At 43.0% G+C, this 21265-nt stretch overlaps 1 protein-coding gene across 1 annotated transcript; it reads right to left on the bottom strand.

Annotated features, from left to right (window-relative positions):
• Positions 1–19501: 19501 nt before the first annotated feature.
• On the bottom strand, positions 19502–21178 carry LOC310800739 (xin actin-binding repeat-containing protein 1-like; the record flags this gene model as incomplete). Its single annotated transcript, XM_083663340.1, has 1 exon — positions 19502–21178. The coding sequence occupies one exon, from the start codon at positions 21176–21178 to the stop codon at positions 19502–19504; it is 1677 nt and encodes a 558-aa protein (XP_083519466.1).
• Positions 21179–21265: the final 87 nt, after the last annotated feature.

Here is a 21265-nt window from a genome sequence, read left to right on the forward strand (position 1 = left end):
TCTGTGGTTTCTGTGTTCATTAATTTTGCACTGTCCCGTCCAAATAAACAAAAAAAAAACATTTTCAGTTTCTTTAAACTTCACTGTGTATGTTTTATGTTTTTTTTTTTTACTGTGTATGTTTTTATGTGTTTGTGTTTTATGTGCTCTCCTCTTTTGCACAACCATCTGAATCTGTCTTTATCTGGTTGGTCGGGGTGCCTGTTCGGGGGACTGAGGGGAATAGCGTGATCCTCCCATGCACTATGTCCTGCCCTTAAAGGGATAGTTCGGTTTGTTTGAAGTTGGGTCCTATCAGCTAGTCACATACACTAACGTAATTAGGTACAGTGTTCTGGACGCTGAGCGCAGTGTCTAACGAGATCCGGCACCCAGAGGAGCAGCCTCGCGCAGCCTCACCAGCTTTTTCTCTCTCAGTACTGGGGGTCAACAACTAAAACGTAATTTAGCCACCTAAAACACCTAAAACAACGCCCACCTAAACAAATCAATATCTGTGTACATGCACGCTCTATTTTGACAATTTTCAGCGCTTTACTTTTCCGCAAAACAGCAGTTTCATTCGGCACTGCTTTTTCTCCCAGCCGTACAACCACCGTATTCCTCCGCTAAAGCCAGCACAGAGCACAGAGCCGCGGTTTACAAAACAGGAAGAAGAGAGATAAAACACTGACTTACTTTAGAGACAACAAGTCACCTGGCCTCTCTGATCTGGGTCGTTTTCCACAATTTATCCTGGAAATGGTGAAAAAGGTCTGCAGCCAGGGCACCCAGGCATTTAGGCAGCAGGCGCATCTCTCTGCCTGTTCACTCTCTGCAAAAGTTCCTCTTCTGTATTCTCTCTGGTTCATAATTGTATCCTCTTGTCACCAAGGTGAATGGCATATCATCCTCGCTATCAAAATCACTCATATTTTCGTCCGTGTATTCTATTTGTTGTGTCTTCAAACCGGGAGAAATAAAATAGCCTACCCCCAAATAACTGCGGAGTAATCCAGTGCTGCGGCTCTGACCTGGCTTTTAGCGGAGGAACACGGTAGTTGTACGGTTTGGAGAAAAAGCAGTGCCGAATGAAACTGCTGTTTTGCGGAAAAGTAAAGCGCTGCATGTACACGGATATCGATTTGTTTAGGTGGGCGTTGTTTTAGGTGGCTAAATTACAGTTATAGTTTTAGTTGTTGACCCCCAGTACTGAGAGAGAAAAAGCTGGTGAGGCTGCGCGAGGCTGCTCCTCTGGGTGCCGGATCTCATTAGACACTGCGCTCAGCGTCCAGAACACTGTACCTAATTACGTTAGTGTATGTGACTAGCTGATAGGACCCAACTTCAAACAAACCGAACTATCCCTTTAAGTGTAGTGGTAAATACAGAGGTGGGTAAACTATCCAATGCGTTTCGCCTCATTGAGTAATACAGTTGATCTGAAAATAGGTGAGTAAACTCTCAGCTTCATTTCAAAGAGGTAGGTAAACTGTGTTTACTTGCATTTACCCTTCACTATGCGCCTGGTCCTGCCGGTGAAATCCCTCACTGTCAGGTGAAAAGAAGCTGCTGGCGACTGCACATGTATCGGAGGAAGCATGTGCTAGCCTACAACTCTTCCCCAGACCAGCAGAGGGCAACGACCGGGATAGCAGGGGGAATTGGTCAAGTACAATTGGGGTGAAAATGGGAGGGGTGAAAAAAAACAAAGGATCTCACGTCTGTTTTGGGTGAACTTCTGGATGGCACCCCAGGTCTGCTAAAGGGTTTTCAGTTATCTTTCCACTGTTGGATGCCAGATTTCTTTGGGTGTTCCTCGCCTTCCTTCTGGTGTCCAGTGCAGGGCAGTTCTTGTGATGTCATCCTGTTCTTTTCGCAAGTGTCACTGTCCAATCCATCTCCACCATCTTCTCATGAGGATGGTGTCAATGCTCTCCTGATTGGTCCGAGCAAGTAGTTTTTTTTTTTGGAGATGATGTCAGGGCAGAAGATAATATGCAGGAGTTTTCTGAGGCTCTTTGTGTGGAGTGTTGACAGCTTGGAGAGGTCACTCTGTCATTCTCTAGCACTCTGAGCTGTATAGCAGGGGTAGAGAGGACACAGCTCTAGTACAGTTTTAGCTTGGTGTTGATGCTGTACTGGGGGACTTGCACACATTGTTCAGCATTCTGAAGGTGTTTCTGGCCTTGTTGAGACGGCTTTTGATGTCACTGCCTGTTCCTCCATCATATCTAACAGTGCAAGTCAAGATAGATAAACTCTTCTGTTGTGGGTAGGTTTATTCCATCTCGGTGGAGGATTTTATGTGTTCCAGGTCATCACCTCCGTTTTATTCAAGCTAATTTTTAGTCCTCATATTTTTTGTGCAAAGACGTTGAGACGGGATGTTTTTTCTTGTATGGTGTTGGGTATGGGAGACCAGTGCCAAGTCACCTGTAAACTCAAGGTCTTCAAGTGTTGAGAAGAGTGTCCATCTGATGCCTCTAGGTTGGTCTTCAGTTGTTCTTCGCATCACCCACATTGAAGATTAATGCTGACCTCATGCATCCTTGCCTCACTCCTGTATTGACTTTGAAAGTGTGGTTGCTGTTTCCTACTTGGCATGTGAAGTTGGTGTAGAAACTCTTTATGATGAGGATGAGCTCTTGTAGAATCCCATATATTCAGAGTATGCGGACCATGCGCCATAGACTGTCCTTATGTAGCGTTTGGGGGGTGATGTTGGTGTACCAGTCAGAGTGTAAGCCTGGGTTCACACCAGGCGCTATTCAGAAGCAGCACTTAACAGAAGCTGAGTGCCACGCTAAACCGGTCACACCAGAAGCACTCTCTTTTCCTCAGCGCCTCGCTCGGCGCTGCCCTCCCCTCGCAACTTGCATTGACTGCAGCACGCTGGACGCTTGAAAAATAGAACAGAAGCTGAAACTATCGGTCTGAACGGTCTCACCTGTTAACAAGGACGCTGAATTGAAACTGCCATAGTAATGCGTAGCTTCAGCATATGGTGTGAACGAGGGCTTAGTCTGACAAAACAATAATATGAACCCAGTGCAACCCTACAAAGGAACTGAAAATCTGTTTCAGTCCCTTTACTACCAGTGCAAAAATACCAGCAAACACCAAAATACAATGGAGCACAAAAACCACACAACACAGAACAATGCCACAGTGTTAAACAGGGCAGTGCAAAATCCAACACAACGGTCACAGTGCAATGTATATATTATATACAGTGCAGCAGGTCAATGAATCAAACAGCAATACAATAAACACCAAACAATTCAGTAAACCCCACTCAATGCAAATAGGGGAGAGTGGGGTAAGATGAGCCAGTGGGTAAGTTGATCTGTATCTAGGTAACTATGCACATTTGTTGTCATGTGACCATGAATTTAGGAAGCGCCCATCATTTCTATCTAGTTGTGATGGAGAGAAGCACATGGGAGAAGAGGTAAGTACTTATTTGCATACAAAAAGGCATGTCAGGTAGGATAATCAGTTATGTCAAAGCAAATGTAATCCAGGTCTAAAATTAAGTATGATCCATATTGGTGATTTGCCAATGTGTAAAAGCATGTGAATTGCTAAAGATTAGCCTGAATTACAAAGCTAGGCAGTTTTTTCCAAAATGGTGGCTATGGGGCAAAGTGAGGCACATGCTGTGGGGTAAATTGAGCCAGTGGTTCAACTTACCCCATCATAAGGCGGTGCCGCGTCTATGTGCCGACAGGCCGCAGTGCCGACAGGTCGCAATGCCGATAGCCCACAAGCAGAACCAGCTGAGCGAGGCGGCATGCAGCGTGTCTGTGGAGCTAACCTCTCCCAGCCCCCATGCCTAAACCTAACCTCCCCCAGACCCTAACCCAAAACCTAACCTCTCCCAGCCCCCACGCCAAACCTAACCTCCCCCCATGCCATGCCTAAACCTAACCTCCCCCAGACCCTAACCCAAAACCTAACCTCTCCCACCCCCACGCCTAAACCTAAGGTCGGCATTGCGGGTGGTCGGCATAGCGGGTGGTCGGCATAGCGGGTGGACCCCCATAAGGCACTGAAGTTAAGTGAAGTCTCTGAAGTATAAAATTGTATAGAGAGCCAAAGTGAACATCACTTCCTGCTTTTCTCCCTGTACCAGCATGAGAAAATATGAATTGTTGTGAACGGAGCGATACGCTACCTTTTTCATCCCGTTTTAATTGTGTAAAAGATAACTGCAAGTCGAGAAAGTCAAAGTTTGTGGTAAAACTGTGGCACTACAGTATAAGTTATAAATCAGAAAGACTACGCACAACCAGTCGCGTAAGAGACGTCTCTCCCACCAGTCCATTGTTGTTGATGGTGTGATGAGATGTAGTTGATACACAAAACTAAACCTTACAGTTTCAGTTTCAGGACAAACTGCAACTTTCTTGACATGCATAGTTATCTTTTAAATTGACAAAATTGAACATGTGTACCCCGTGGCACAATTCAAACGGGATCAAAAAAGTAACGTCTATCTCCGTTCACCACCATTGTATTTTTTCTGACGCTGGTACAGGGAGAAAGGCAGGAAGTGACGTTCACTTTGGCTCTCTATTGTATTGTATGTAGATTACACAATGTTAGCTATCTCAGCCAACAACAACATGCTGTATTATGTTAGAGATTAGGGGATAAATGGCGCCAGCTGGGCTGAAATGAGCTCCTCTCGTCTCTCCGTTCCTATTGTCTCTACACTGGTGACCCCCCATTTGGTTGCTACCACCTGTAGTAACACGCAACAACCACCGGGACACAGAAGCCAGCAGACTCCAGTCCCCAGCCATGCGATGCTACCCCCCTAGACAAGGCCGTGGGAAGTGGGGGTGCTGAGGGTGCTACAGCGCTGTTACCCCGCTAGCCGGGCACTTAGCTGATGCTAACATTCCAGGCATGATGGCAGATTTCATCAGTGTTACTCCCGAGCGAAAGAGCACATTGGAGTACTATCAGCATAAGGTAAGACACATTCTTTCATTCACTGCCGCGCCGTGCAGTCTACTGTATGTCTAAATGCACATGAGCAGTATGGCTATGCAGACGACCTGGCCATCCTACTCAGCAAGCCAACTTGGGAAGCAGCCGAAAAGGGCCTCACTGAAGATATGAACATCCTGTCTTCATACCTGAGGAACTGGCGTCTCAAACTCAGCATGGGAAAGACAATGTCTACAATGTTCCACCTCAACAACAGGGAAGCGACCCGTGAGATGAGTGTCATGGTGGATAACGTTCGGCTACAGTACCAACATACCCCCACATACCTCGGTGTGAAGCTTGACAGAACACTGTCATTCAAACAACACCTGGAAGGTGCCAAGGGAAAAACAACCGCCCGTGCCGCGCTGATACGACGACTAGCCGGCACCACATGGGGAGCCTCAACAAAGACACTGCGCATCTCCTCACTGGCCCTGGTGTTCTCTGCCGCCGAGTACTGCGCCCCGGTCTGGTGCCGCAGCACCCACGTGAAGAAGCTGGATGTTGTCCTCAACAGCGTCCTGCGGACAGTTTCTGGTTGCCTACAAGCCACACCAGTAAACCAGCTGCCCGTACTCGCTGGTATTGCCCCAGCTACCATCAGACAAGAAGCAGCCACACTGGCCCTTGCCCGCAAGGCACAGATCAATGCATCCCACCTCACAATACCACCACAGAGACACCACGACGCGTGCGCCTAAAGTCACGGCGCCCCTTTTCCATGCAAGCCCACAGGCTACTCCACACAACACCATCTGACACTTCCAAAGCCTCCTGGGTCAGGACGAGATGGAGGGACCAGTGGAGGTCAGCAGAACCATCCAGGCTGCACCTCTACATCAATGACCCTCTGGACGTCCCTGGTCAGGACTTGCCCCGGAAGCAGTGGACAACTCTCAACCGCCTAAGGACCGGCGTCGGACGCTACGGCGCCTCAATGAAGAGGTGGGGTCTTAAGGACAGTGCCTCATGCGAGTGTGGAGCCCCTGCACAGACTGTGGAACATACAGTATAACCACCAGTTGCCCCAAACACCGGCCACCGCATGGAGAACGCGGCCTGATGGAACAGGACGATGAAACGTTGGCCTGGCTTGCCTCAACGGAGCTGCAGGTCTAAAGACACACGCCAGAAGAAGAAGAAGCTGTCTATAGCCTTCCTGCTGCACTGTGTAACCATGCATAAAGACGAGCGCGTCTTTACGCATGGTTACACACCGCGGTTGTGACCCATGTAAACAAACCACATATGTGCGCTCTCCTGGTGGCATATAGTCAGTTAAACTGTTAGTTTGGTGATCAGATGACCTTGCTTTGCTTGTGAATTCTATGTCAGTGGTTGATTCTCTTATCAAGATACAGTATGTGAACTGCTCGTAAAGGCGCACGGTTAGCTGCTTTGCGAGTATAGTGTTGGTGGTCGCTGTGTGGACGTTGTTTTATTTCAAGTAAATCTGTCTGTTTTATGAGCCAGTGCCCAGCTGCTGTTGACCTGTTGTGTGTGTGTGTGTGTGTGTGTCTGTGTGTAGCCTACTTTTGATTTGCAACACGATCTGTCGCAGTTTTATCACAATCGTTTATTATGTAAATCTGGTTCCATGAGCCACCCACTGTCGCTGTTTTATCATCATCGGCGGGGGGGGGGGGGGGGGGGGGGTTGTTGTTTTCCATGGCTTTAGTGCAACCTCACTATGACTAAACATGTACAGCGTGGTATACCAGCACCCCCAAGTACATCAAAACTAAACTACAGACATCTCAAAATAAACTGATAAGTGTTGTGTTGAATTTATCCTCTTGTACCCATGTTGGCCACTCTGAATTCACAGAACTAAAATGGTTGTCAGTTGATAGCAGGGTCAGGCATTAGAAGTTGGGTCTTACCCACAGAATAGTGTTTGGCTCCATCCCCAACTAGTTGAAAACACATTTTAAACTCATCAGTGATACTCATAGACTAGAGCTAGTGAAACGGATTTTGTCCCCTGTAGGTTCAGGACTGCATCAGGGAAAAACTCCTTTCTGTACTCAGCAGCTATAGAATGGAATCTGTTGTCACCGCATTTTATAGACATTGTCGCTGCCAACCATTTCAAAAGAGCAGTGAAGGGATGGCTGCTGACAGCCAAACATTATGTAATGTCTTCTTTGTTTCTACATTACTTTACATGGTGTATGCATTGTTGATGTTGCTGTTTTCTATGTCTTGAATGGCTTGTGCTGTGCTGACCATTGATTGAGGACCACAATGGAAATAAGTCTCCTGGACTTTATTGTGTGGGAATTAAATTCTTCGACAATTTTATACATGTGTATGGTTGTGGCCTAAGGTCTTCTATTCATTATGTATTTTAACACTGTCAAATAAAATTCATTCACCACATGCAACGAGATGGACACTATGCTTTGTTAGCCATATCTAAGCTAGCTCTCAACAACAAGGGCCCAGCTAACACATGGTTAGTTTTCGACAGCCCAGCCTTGGCCAACAAGCTATCCACCAAGATGCTAACAGTAGCTGACTCATCCTTTTATCTCACAAACCCTGACGGGTCCTATCGACGGCTATAGGAGCCACAAGTCATCTCTCACCCCGATGTCTTGACTCTATGCTGGTAACCCTTTTGGTAGCTACTGCTTGTAGTAACCATGAACGAGGACCAGGGCACGATGCTAACACTCACCGTGACCATGTTAGCTTTCGACGACCAAGCTCTGGCTACTGCCCTAGCTGCAAAATATGCTAGTGGAGGCTGCCTTGTCCTTTCATCTCACAGATCCTGGAGGCGACCACCACTGCCGACGTGCAGCCACTTCTCCTTGTCAATTTCCACACGTGGACCGAGGAGGCCTACAGGTACTGTTTCACCACCACGTGATATCTGCACTCTGCACGGCCGACGCCATGCGTCGGTGCCAGAGTCAATTAGTGGTACTGCACCCAGCTGACCTGGTGAGCTGTTGTTTGTCTCGACACCACCTCCGGACAACGGTACCTTTGTGCTGACTGCTGAGGGGATGCAAGGGAGCTGCCTGCCCGACTGCCAGACCAGGTCCTGCATTGGAAGCCACCATGGCTATGTTTCGCCTTGATGGTTCCAGCTTCCACCGCATCGACCACGACTTAGGCGACCACTGTAGCAGCTCCACTGAAGGCCATGACAGGGAGGACCCGACAATTTTCAACTTCCTCTGAGGCGATGACAACGCCCGCCACGGTTTCAGCTCCAGCAGCGACCACTACAGCTCCAGCCCAATGCCACCCCATGCCTTGCCACACCACGCCATTGACGATTGAGTGACTGCACGTCTCGAACAGATTTTCCCCATCCTGCCAGCCTGCAAGTGTCCCACAGCCTTTCGACATCCCCGTTCCGCCTGTCCTGCATGCCCAAGCCCTACATACTCTTAATTTGTCTTACTTTGCATGCTTGTGTTACATAATAGTTACCCACACTTGCACCTTCTGGGGGGGCTGTATGTGTGATGTATTTTAAAGGTAACTGTGAGGTAAACTCTTGTTTTAATTATTAATAATTATTAATAATAATTAAAATTACGCTCAGGTTTAAATTGAAGTCAATTTGCCTACTGCGTTGGCTCAACTTACCCCTAACTTGAGGCAAGTTGAACCAGAGGATTTTTTTTTAAGAAGTAATATTTTCAGGGCCCTTTGTCATAGATGCATTCTTATTATTTCAATTGATAGGAGACATCCTGAAATAAGGGTAGATGTGGTCATTGTACCTCTGTCTCATTTTTCCTGGCCTTGAGGGCAACATACGTGGCTCATCTTACCCCACTCTCCCCTACACCCAATGCGGTTTCCCCAAACCCTGCGTCAGTTTCTCAGTCAGTGAAAGTCAGTTCCCAGTACAAGTTTGCTGCTCCGACGAGACTAGCAACCACTTGGTGCACTTGGGTATGGCAAGGGATGGTAAGTGCCACATTGTCATATCCAAGTGTAGGTAGTCTGTTTTTAGTAATCATTATTATTGGTATTATAAATCAATAAACCACACAAGAGCTCCAGGACGGACCATGGTGGTTTAAACATTAACGAGTCAATATACAGTAAGTCATAATATTAACAAGTCATATTGGACAGACGGCTTCAACAACAACAACTCTGTCAACTCAGAGAGGAACCGCTGCACATTCTGCTCAGAGATGAGCAACTTCGGGCAGGTCCTAAAGGAGATTGGGGAGTTTGGTTTATTTCAGAAGCGCTTATTAATTGCAGTATGCATCCCTAACTTGTTTATAGCCTTTGACGTTATGATTCAGGTGTTCACGGGCTTGAGCTTCCCTCATCACTGTGACACTGACTGGATCTTGGCCCGTGGCCCCAACTTGACATATGAGAGACAGAGAAATCTCAGCCTTCCCCTGAACACGGATGGGGCGTTTGAAAGCTGTGAAATGTTCACACCTGTGGATTTGGATTTGGAAACCATTGAAGCATATGGGATTAATACTACCACAAAGTGCATAGACGGATGGGATTATGAGGCACCCAAGAGCGCCTCCAGCATAGTAACAGAGGTAGGTGATTGATTTTTTTAAGCATTCATGTACAGTAGATAAGCACAATGAAGCTTAACTACCTTTTTTTCTCGATTCAAGAGAGACTCATGGTTTCTCCCGAAATAGACTGCTTGTTTCAACTAAAGATAACTAAAGGTAAATAAACCAGGTTTTCAAAATGTAGGCCTACCTGGTTTAATAAATCCCTCAAGCGACCAACAGGTTCATTTACAGTACGAGCCCTCCAAAATTTCTCGACTTTGTCAATCAACTTGTCCCCAAGAAATGCATAACATTCCCCCTGGTTTCTGCCTTAATTTGGACTTTAGGTAAAAGGCATCATTCTAAATGGCCTTAAAGACCCCCCAAAGTCATGTTTCAAGATGTGTATAAAATACTCTACTATGAATAATATTTTGTGTCTGATGGTTTTTCCCACAAAAAAGGTTAAATTATCTTGTTAAAATCCTTAAAATGACTTCCCCTCCTTCTGCCTCATTTAAAAATCCAAAGCAACCAATCAGAGTTATCTAAAACATAACTAGCCAATCACAGCATACAACACGGGCTTTCAACATCATTATTCTCACTCGCGACAAAGTGATGAGGGTCATAGTACACTCCTTGTACCCCGTAGCTATACTATAACTACAGTCCTTGTACCCCATAGTTATACTATAACTACACTCCTTGTACCCCGTAATTATACTATAACTACACTCCTTGTACCCCGTAGTTATACTATAATACAGTGTGGTACCCCGTAGTTATACTTTAAGTACAGATCTTTTTACCCTCTAGTTCATACATGGGCAAAATACGGCCCGCGGGCCGGATGCGTCCCGCGAGCGCCACCTGTGTGGCCTGCGATGGAATTGCATTTGCACAGTGCACCTGAACGCAACATGCAAGATACCCGCTGAATAAGTGTCCAAATGTTCATGTCATTCTGGCCAATACTCCACTTCTGTTATAGCATTTCAGTCTGGAATATGGAATATCTTTCAATAATCTTTATGACTAAAAGGCTACATTGAATTAGAAATTTAAATAATTAACTCATTGGTTTTGGATTTATTTAGCTTCAAGACTGCATTTTTGTTCGTGTGACCCTCAACACAGGCTTTGATCATCCCGGGCCACTTACTCATACTTATGCTTAAATTAACCCACTCATATTCTGATTTATTTCAAGAAAAACATTTTGGCTAGTGGAAATTCTAATTGGCTGGTAACTTTAAAATCTAGCAGCCATATTGGCAGGTGGTCAAAAAAGTTAATTTCAAGCCCTGAGAGCAGGTGGTGACATAGGAGTGAGTGAGAAAAGGATGAAATATTGGTGGTTAAGACTGAATAATGACATCACAACTGTTAATTTAAAATGAGTTATTCCTCTAAACCTGGCTTCAAATGCACCAAATTTTTTGAGCTGGCGCCGTTCGGCCCTCAGCAAAACCTGGTAGCGAGGACATTTTTTGTGGCCCTCTCTATCATCAAAGTTACCCATCCATGGGTTACGGCATGACAATATTTGTTCGGCCCCCGGCAACAATCTGGATTTCTCATGTGGCCCCCCATGAAAAATAATTGCCCACCCCTGCTCTAGTTAAAGTCTAAATTCACTCCTTGTACCCCGTAGTTATACTATAACTACACTCCTTGTACCCCGTAGTTATACTATAACTACAGATCTTGTTACCCTCTAGTTAAAGTTTAAATTCACTCCTTGTACCCCGTAGTTATACTATAACTACACTCCTTGTACCCCGTAGTTATACTATAACTACATGCTTATTTGCGGGCTGTATTCTAAAGCGTTACCAAAAAGAGAAAGAACTAATTTTGAGCAGGCAAACCACGCAACCAAATATGTATTTATCTTTGATATACTTTAGGGCATCGACCTTTGATATTCATGATATGTATTGAACTTTGAACATGCACTTTTATTGGCATTAGCCTAATTACAGGTAGCAGGTGAGTCACAGCTTGGTTCAGATTGTGTACACTGAACAGGCAGATGCCATGATGAAACACTCTTTAGGAATACCTCAACCCTGTAAATGCTAATGTAGATCTTCTTTGAATAGTTTCAATGTGATAACAAGCATACTTATTTCACACGTCTTTTGTTGAATTCAATCCAAATTAATTACAAAATATGTGTAATTGCAATAACAAAATGCATTTTTTGTATTAAAATGGTTAGTTTATAACATAAGAAACAAATATGTTGTTGAATTGAATGGACTTCTGAACTTAAAACAACCCTTTCACCTCTAGACAATATTGCATTAATTACACCATTTATGTCATGGTAAATAAGCATTTACTACTGATTTGGAGTAGATTTGACTGATGCATGGTTGATTTGTGTTGTAAAATATGGCTGAAACATGGAAATCAAATCTTTGTTTTTAGATTTTATATAAAATATGCTGTAATATAGGACAATGTGCTCTTGGTCACTTGGTGAAAACAAGATTAGGTTGACCTAGTGCAACCCATGCCCTCTTGGCATTCACACCCTATTACATTTTGTACTGTCCTCTGCATTGTAGTGGGACCCATTCACATCTAGGACGATAGAGAACTGTAACTATAACAATATTTAAATTCCCATACGTAAATATAATGTCTGTGTTCACACCAGAGGTGTTGTTACTTTGGGGGGTTAGCCTTGCCCAGAAATATTTAGATTTTCACCTGATAATTGCACCATTTTCAAGTTATTTGAGAGTCAAATGAATACATGTCCGGGGTGTAAGCAGGCTTTCACAACATGAAATCAAAATGAGCGCAATCTGAGTTATCATTTGACTTCTTTATTACCCCCACCAAGGAGGTTATGTATTTGGTGCCATTTGTTTGTTTGTAAGCAGGATTATGGAAAAATGACTAGCCTGAAATGTGGAAGGGTGTAGCATGGGCCAAGGAAGAACCCATTCAATTTTGGACCGGATCAGGATCCGACTCACAAACAAGCAATAATAGTACGGCCTTCTCAGAGTGCCCTTCTTTTTATTTTCAGCAGCAGGATTAAAACCCTAAGCATTTTTTCATAGTTCTAGTTCATAGTTCATAGGTGCGAATGCAAACAGAAAAAAAGCCCTTGAAGGTATGTCGTTCTCTGGGAACCTCCTCAGCGGGCAGTTCCTCTCAGGGAGTCCCCAGAACGTTTTGGTCAGAAAGCACCCATGAAGCAGTCATATGCTAGATTGTATGTATGTTGCCAAGGCTTGGTTCAGTTTTGAAAATTGACCAACTCTGGTCTCATAGCTTCTGTTTCTATTGTGTGACAAGGCCTCCTTTTGAACCGTGACAAATTTGAACTGTGACAAACTATGTGTCTTCTCTATCTGATACTCTCCTCTTCTTTTCTTTTTTTATACTTTATTGCAAGATTTCAGTTTGTTTTTTTACATAGATTTACATTAACTGTTTATACTTCTACGTAACATACTTACAATATTTTATGTATTTTTTATGTGAGAAAAGAAAAAGGACAATAATATACAACAGCCATGGTAATTGTATTGAAAAAAACAAAAAACAAAACCCCAGCAACAAATACTTAAAAAAAGAAAAGAAAAAAAAGACTCTCCTCTTCTTCACCCCTCCAGTAGCTCTTTTGGTGTCTCATCTCCTCTGCTCTCTCTTCCGGTTCTCTTCTCCTCTCTCATGCTCATAAAAAAGATGCGATCAGCATACTGTATGCCAACCAAAATCTAACCAAATCCCTTATTTTTTTAATGTGATGATTAGATCATCAACATGTTATTTATCAATTTATTGAAAACATCCAAGTGTACAGTATGGTGTTTTCTTTGGTTTGAAAATGTAGTGCTTTGAAGGTGGTAGTATGTCTCAGATCCTCGTTTGATCCATTCCTTTCCCTTCTCTTCATGGCCTCTCTCTTCTCAGTTTAATCTAGTGTGTGACAGGACCTTCTCTTCATGTCCTCCTCTCTCTTCTCAGTTTAATCTAGTGTGTGACATGACCTTCTCTTCATGTCCTCTCTCTTCTCAGTTTAATCTAGTGTGTGACAGGAGCAGTTTGCTTGAGGTTTCCCAGTCCGTCTACATGGCAGGTCTCCTGGTTGGAGCGCTGGTGTTTGGGGCGATGGCTGACAGGTATGGACCCCTAATATCTGCTACATAAAAAACAAAGGCGTTATCTCAAACCTAAGCCCGCGTGTCCCTTAAAAGAATTATGAAACAATATGGCTGCAATCGTCTTCTCTTGTCTTTGTAGGTTTGGTCGACGCTTTGCTGTCCTGCTTTCAGTCCTTGTGCAGCTGTTGTTTGGTGTGGCTGCTGCTTTTTCACCCAACATCTATGTTTACATGGTTGTCAGATTTGCAGGTGGCACATCAATGTCTGGCATTGCATTGAATGCATTTGTGCTAGGTAGGTATACTGTTCATCTTTGCTCTGATCATATTTTTTCTTATAATTATATTAGTGTGAGTGTAATGCAACAGTTGGCTGTGCAGGAAACAGCCAACTGTTTATTACAGTATTCGGTCTACAGTACATTCTGCATTCTCTTCTTTCTGAGGATGCCATTATGCCAATAGAGGAAAATTATTACTTTAAATAAACTACTAGTGATGATTGAGTACACCATTATCTGTATCTGTTAGTGTTTAACCAACTATCTGTATCTGGCTTAAATCGAAAGTGGACGGGCTTTAGACTGAAAGTGGGCATGGCTTAAGTTTGTTGTTGATGTTGTTGTTGGCAGTTCAGCGTGCTGAGATGTACATTTTATTCACTTTGTAAAACTGCCCTCAGAGGTTAATGTGGCAAAATATAAAGTGACCACTGACAACTACAAACCTTTGTCTTTGTTTTGAAGGCGCAGAATGGACTGATCCCTCTAAGGTTGCGCTCTTCACCATAATGCCCCTCACAGTCTTCTCTACTGGACTGCTGGTGTTGTCAGGCATGGCCTATTTGATCCGTAACTGGAGGATCCTGCAGCTGGCGCTTTTCAGCCCTGTTCTCCTGATACTAGGAGGCCTCTACTGGTGAGTGGTCCCTGAGGCCAGAATACTTAGACAAATAGTTTAGGTGTTATAGTCTCCAGCAGTGTTGCCAGAAGATAATGAAATACACATTTTAATTATATTTTCTGATCCTGGACCTATGCCTGTTAGGATTCTCCCAGAGTCAGCTCGCTGGCTTATGACCCAGGGCAGGAAAGAGGAAGTGCAAAAGGAAGTCCAGAGGGCAGCCAGGGTGAACGGGAGGAAGGTCCCAGAAGCTCTGCTGGACAAGGTGAGCTGCATCAACCTCATTTTGACTTTAACCAACATTAAACACCAGCAAATCCCCTATTTAATTAAACACATATCATCTAAAAATGATACAAAATTTGTTTAGCTGGAGTCCGAGGCTGCATCCAAAAGAGGAAACATGTTGGACATCTTCAGGATGTCATACTTGAGAAAACGCGCTCTTGTGATGAGCTGTGCCTGGTGAGCATTTGACCTTTATCATTTCTCCATTAATAGTTGAGATTAATAGAATGGTTCATGCCACTGTCATTCTCAACCTATGAATCATCCTACTACTATAATTGGAGAGTTGTATGCGTGTACTGTATGTATGTCTGGAGTTGCAAGGCACACCGTTGCTCTGATTGCCTCCAAACTTTGCTGAAACACTTTTCAGAGGTCTGACATAAAACGGGTGCTGAAAAAACAAAAACAATTGTGCCCATAGGGGGCGCTACGGCAATGTTTTAGATGTTAAATTGCAATAACTTACACACCATTGCTCCGATCGCCTCCAACCTTAAGGGTGCACTGCTGGGAACCCGACGGAGTGTGCTGCCCAATTTTGGACCCGCATAGTCATAGTGCCACCTACTGGCAGCACGAAAAATGTTTATCTCGAGAACCATTCATCCGAACTTCAGCCATGGGGAGTGCACTGTCAGAAACCCGACGGCGTGCGATGCCCAATTTTGGACATGCGCAGTCATAGCACTGCCTACTGCCAACACAAAAAGCAATTTATCACGAGAACCGTTCATCCGATCGACTTCAAACTTGGGGAGTGGGCTGCTGGGAACCCGATGTAGTGCAGTGCCAAATGCTGTGCGACACGAATAGTCATAGCGCCACCTACTGGCAAAAAAAAGGTTTATCTCGAGAACCGTTAAAACGATCAACTTCAACCTCGGCGAGTGTGCTGCTGGGAATCCAAGAAAGTGTAGTGTCAAATTTCGTTCAATTCGACCAATCAGAACATGACTTTCACGTATCTCGAGCACTGTTCGTCCAATCGCCTTCAAATTTGGGGGGTGCGCTGCTGGAGGCCTGCCAGGGTGCACTGCCGAATTTCTGCATGAGTTTGGTCACACCCAAAAAATAGTGTGTCCATGCCATCATCTCCAGAGTCTCCACCCTAGAAATGAGCGCACGCTCATGCCTAGTTACAGTTACATTAATACATCAATAATTTTTAATACTAATATTAATTAATTATATATATATATATATATATATATATATATATATATATATATATATATATATATATATATATATATATATAAAATTAATTAATATATATAATAACTACAGTAATTCATGGTATATTTGTCAAGACAATAGTTTCTGTCTCTCTCCCACTCTGTTAGGTTTGCATCAAGCTTGGTATACTATGGACTGAGCCTGAATGTTGGCAATTTTGGCCTGGACATCTACCTCACACAGTTCATCTTTGGCATTGTTGAGGTTCCTGCATGCCTGGGCAGTTTGTTTCTTATTCAACACTTTGGGAGGAGAATATGTCAAGTAGTGACCCTATTTTTAGCGGGCTGTACTTGCCTTGTGGTCCTTGCTATTCCAAAGGGTAACCTCTAACCTTAGACATCTTTTGCATTCTGAAACACATTGAAAGTCTCAATTTGCCCATATTTATTTGATAAATGCATGTGTATCTGATGTATTTGTCCATCAGACCTTCCTGTAGTGGTAACAGTCATCGCTGTATTGGGGAAGTTTGCTGCCACTGCCTCTTTCACCATAGTTTACGTTTATACTGCAGAACTGTATCCTACTGTTCTAAGGTAATCTCCCAACATTAAAACATAAGTTTATTTTCTCTGTTATTACCTGATGATTACATGAAAGAGATTATCTGTCATTGCATATTGTACCTTGCAGGCAGAGTGGTTTGGGTCTAAACTCCATGTGCGCTCGTGTGGCGGGCATCCTCGCCCCTCTGATCAGGCTCCTGGAGGTCTACCATCACACCATCCCCATGCTGATATATGGCATCATCCCCGTGGCTTGTGGGGGGCTCTGCCTGCTGCTGCCTGAGACCCTCAATGTTGAACTTCAGGACCACACTGAAGCCATGTTAGTTGACTAGCCTTTTCACCATAGTGTATAGATAACACAAGGAACTTAAATTTATTTGATGTAATAATTTTGTCATTTCAGAAAAACAGACAATGGGAGTACTGAAAAGGGATATTATGGTGAAGAAGACAAATCAGTGAAGAGCACACATTTATAGTTTCATAACTTGTGACTTTCTGTTAACATTTTCTGTACATTTTCAATACAGTTTGCATAGTGACAAGTTGGCTCTCACAATTGTTAATGCTTCCGGCTACACGTCTGTACTTCAAACTGGGAAAACTTGGCCAAAGCAGAAAGGAAAACTGAGTGAAAATAATGAGCAATGATAGGGGGATAGGGGACAATAGGGGGACAATGGTGATTGAGCCTATGGCTAATCACCTTTGCATTTTCAGTTTTGCAGCATTCATGAACTGGGTGTCTGTGGTGACACACCACAGATGGTAGGCAGAGTTAACACAATAGACTCACTCTTCAACTACGGTGTAGGTTCCCGACAACTCTTGTGTGAAGTACTGTAGGATAACAGGCTCCTTTTTTCCGGTCTTTGCTAAACTGATTAACATCACATGCAACAGTTTGGATCTCTCTGCAATTATCATTCATCACCATAGGTGTCGCCAAAGAGACTGAAATCTTTGAGATTATTACTTTAACTAAAATACCAATAGATGTAAAATAAATCCTGTAAAACCATATAAACCATCATAGAAATCCATAAACAATCTGTTACAACACCAGATGCATTATTAATGTATTTGTCACAGCTCTTCAGTATAAAGTATAAATGCTACAAACAGTATTCAGTATGAGTTTAGCAGCATTCACTTAACTACACATCAGTCAGAAATGATTGAACAAAGGTTTAATTTATTTCTTTTTTTGTTACAATCAGACAGTTAATTCCCCCCTCTCCTATAACAACTTAATTTATAACTGGAATGTTTGCAACTACATTATGTTGGTGTTTTTGTTTTGTGAAGTTTTTCCTGCATACTGTATGTGTATTTCCAATCACTTTGAGTCCATGAGAAAGCATGAGAAAATGTATTATCATTATTATACATTGTAGAAATTATTCACAAAGTCAAACAAATAAAGGCTATTCCTCAATAACAAGAGGACAATTGTGTCTAATATGTCATACTTTAGCATAGATTCCTACACCGATCTAGCCATGGTTAGCATAGATTCCTACACCGATCTAGCCATGGTTACACTTTATAGATCTCTTGGCATACCTGTCAACACATTATCATTCATCATTCATAACCAATCAGTAAATCAACACACTACAAAATTTGGATAGCAACTGATTCAGATTTTAGGAGTCCTTCAATCCAGTCACCATGATGCCAGCTACAAACAGAAAAAGACCACATTGTCATTGGGAGGGAAGCCACTGCACTAAATCACCATGTACTGTATGACAATACAAATCCGCTATACAGAATATAGGCTGTGGACATCTTACCATTGGTATTGCCACTGAAGGAGTATCTATACCTCTGATTCATTCGGCCCCAAATCAGCAGTGTTCTTCAGAAGCCATCGGTTCTTGTGTTGAGCATGTCCAAAGCCCTCATCATAGTTCCCTTTCCTTCTGAACAGCTGTTGGTAGTGAAATATGCAGTAGAACTCCCCATAGAGAGGTGCGTAACTGTACATGCTACAATAGAGCACACTTTGTCAGTTACAGTACCAAATGACTTCAGGAACTACATAGACAAAAGGCTATTATTATTATTATTGTTGTTGTTGTTGTTCACTAACTAGATTATTCTATTTTCATATTGCATTATTGAAAAATTAGAAGCACATCTCAGACTTAAAAAGGACCACAATGGAAATAGTTTGTCAATCAATCAATCAATCAATCAATCAATCAATCAATCCTAACATTATTAATAAATAAGTATGGATCTTTGGTAAACATTAGGTCTTACAGCAGTCATTATGTCATTATTCAGTAAATCTACAAATTGATCAGTTTACTATGAATTTTATATTATTTTGTGATAATTTTTTGACATTTCAGTTTCTTGACTTTTTGCATTGACAAGAAAATGTATCAATGAATGATGAACAAAGAAAGATCGATAATAGCAGGTGATTTTTACATAGAATATTCAAATATCTCACCTTAACTTTTTCTTGCACTGCTTACAGCAGAAACAACTTTTGTGAAACATGTATTTGTCTGCAGTAATTTTCTCCATCGGATAAACTGGCTTCAAGCAAGCTGAACACATATCTTGACAAGATGGCTGAAACTGATGGAAAGAGTGAGAATGAGGACTTAGTTTGGTATAAAAGAATGACAGCAGTAACTGTAAATGACAACAAAAATAAAGGTCAAACGGAAAACTAATAATCTGTATTTAATTTCAAATCCAGTCTAAAAAGTACAATACAAACTAAGAAACACACACATCATCAGCATAAACTGAAAGTAAATAATAAGCTAAATATTTCATTCTAATCAAATAGGATACAAGACAACTTCTTAGTACATCAACAAACATTACCAGCTCATAGCTATTAAATCACTGTTATTGTAAGATTTCTCAGTAAAAAAAGAATTCTCTCCCAGTAGGCTACATGTTCAAAATTAGGGTTTCTGATTGATGGGCAGCTGGACTTCTGGATATGTGGTGACCTGATAAGTGGCTGGACTGGTCACTACCTGACCTGTAGATGATGTCATGGTTTCAGGCTGAGTAGTGACAACAGTGGAGGTTTTGGAAGAGTAAAACCGGTTGCCAAAGTTATCTGTCTTCTCATAGTTCTGTATGACTCTTTTGGTGCCAATGATGCCGTTCCCCTCGGGGTCAGTCTGTACCTCAAGCACACTGAGCTCACGTTTGGGGTTAAGTGGGCTATTCGGAGAGTAAGATGATTGCTTTTGACCTCCCTTTCTGGGGTCTCTCTTTTTGCTTTGAGCAGTACTGTTGCATTTCATCATCTTTGTTGACCGAAATTTCTCATCTGTGTTTTGGCTGTGCTGACAGGTGGAGCATGCTGTGGTCTGTGGAGGCATCGACCATGTTTTATCTTTCTTTCTAGCACCTGATTGGATGGAGATAAAGGCAGGTGAGGATGGAGGACTTACTCGCAGTTTTCCAGAAGGTGCTTCAAGTCCTGCACTTGGGCCAACTGGCAGACCCGTGTCTCTCTGTGTGTTAGGGCTTTCTTGTGCCTGTGGTGTTTTAGTTCTGCTTGACCCAATGCTAATTTTCCTAATATTACCAGAGGATGGGGATCCTTGCACTGTCCCTAAGGACTCTTTGAACAGGCCATGCAGACCAGTGATATCTGAGTCCGATTTCAAAGTAGAGACAGAGTAAAGAGCCTTCTTTATGGCTTCCTCTATGTCCATAAGCCTGGCTAAGGTCTGCTCTTTTAGGTTCATGATTTCCTCACTGGCTCTCTCAAGATCTCCAAAAACATGTGCCATTGAGGACACACTTTCAGTGTCATCTTTGCATAATGGTGACTTCTCAACTCTGTGTTCCACCTTTGCCTGCTTTTGTTTCTTTTCTTTGGGGGTGACAACCCAGCCCGGGACAGTCTCAAATATTGTCCTCATTGACCTTACATCAACCATGCTTGTGTCCTGTTCAATTTCTTCAACTGTAGTGAGAATGTTCTCCAGTTGCTCTTGTTTTCGCAAATTGTCAAAAATTTCCATGGCTGTTGTTATGTTCCCTCTCATGATCTCATCCATGTGAACAGACAGCCTCTGTCTGCGTTCATCTTCTGTCTCAATTTTTACTTTCTTTTCCCTCATTACAACTTTGCTTTCTTGTTTCAGGTCTTCTTTGTGTTTATTGTTTTCAGTGGTTTGTCCATGGTCGTTTGGTGTATTGTGTGATGGACCGGTGATAATTTGTTGTGGTTCCGCATCTACGGGTGTCAGAATAGTTGAATTATTATCTCCAAATGTGTGTTTGAGGTTTTGGTTGCCATTCTGTGCGATTCTTACTCTTTTTGGCTTTATAGGGGCATTCTTTACTGAAACCTTTTTACCTCCAAACTTCTGACATGCTTCATGAAAATCTACATGGCTCTCATCGGTCTCATTCCCATTCTCCTTGATGGAGTCATTCTGGGAACATTTCTCTCCTGCTGTGGCGTTCATCTCCTCTGGCTGATTAACAATATTGTCATCCACAAAGGTGGAAATATCATTTGTTCTTCTGCCCGGGGTGACCTTTGAACCCTGTGTTTGATGATTTGCTGGATTTTCCAGAGACATCTGGATGGCTTCACCAATGAGCTCATTCATTTCATGTTTTTCAGGATCCAGTAAACGTGGCCTTGACTCTGGAGCACTGCCTGTTTTGGACAGGCCTTTACACACATCTTCAAATGC

Source organism: Poromitra crassiceps (genome assembly GCF_964638095.1).
Source record: "Poromitra crassiceps genome assembly, chromosome: 2".
Taxonomy (NCBI): Eukaryota; Metazoa; Chordata; class Actinopteri; order Beryciformes; family Melamphaidae; genus Poromitra; species Poromitra crassiceps.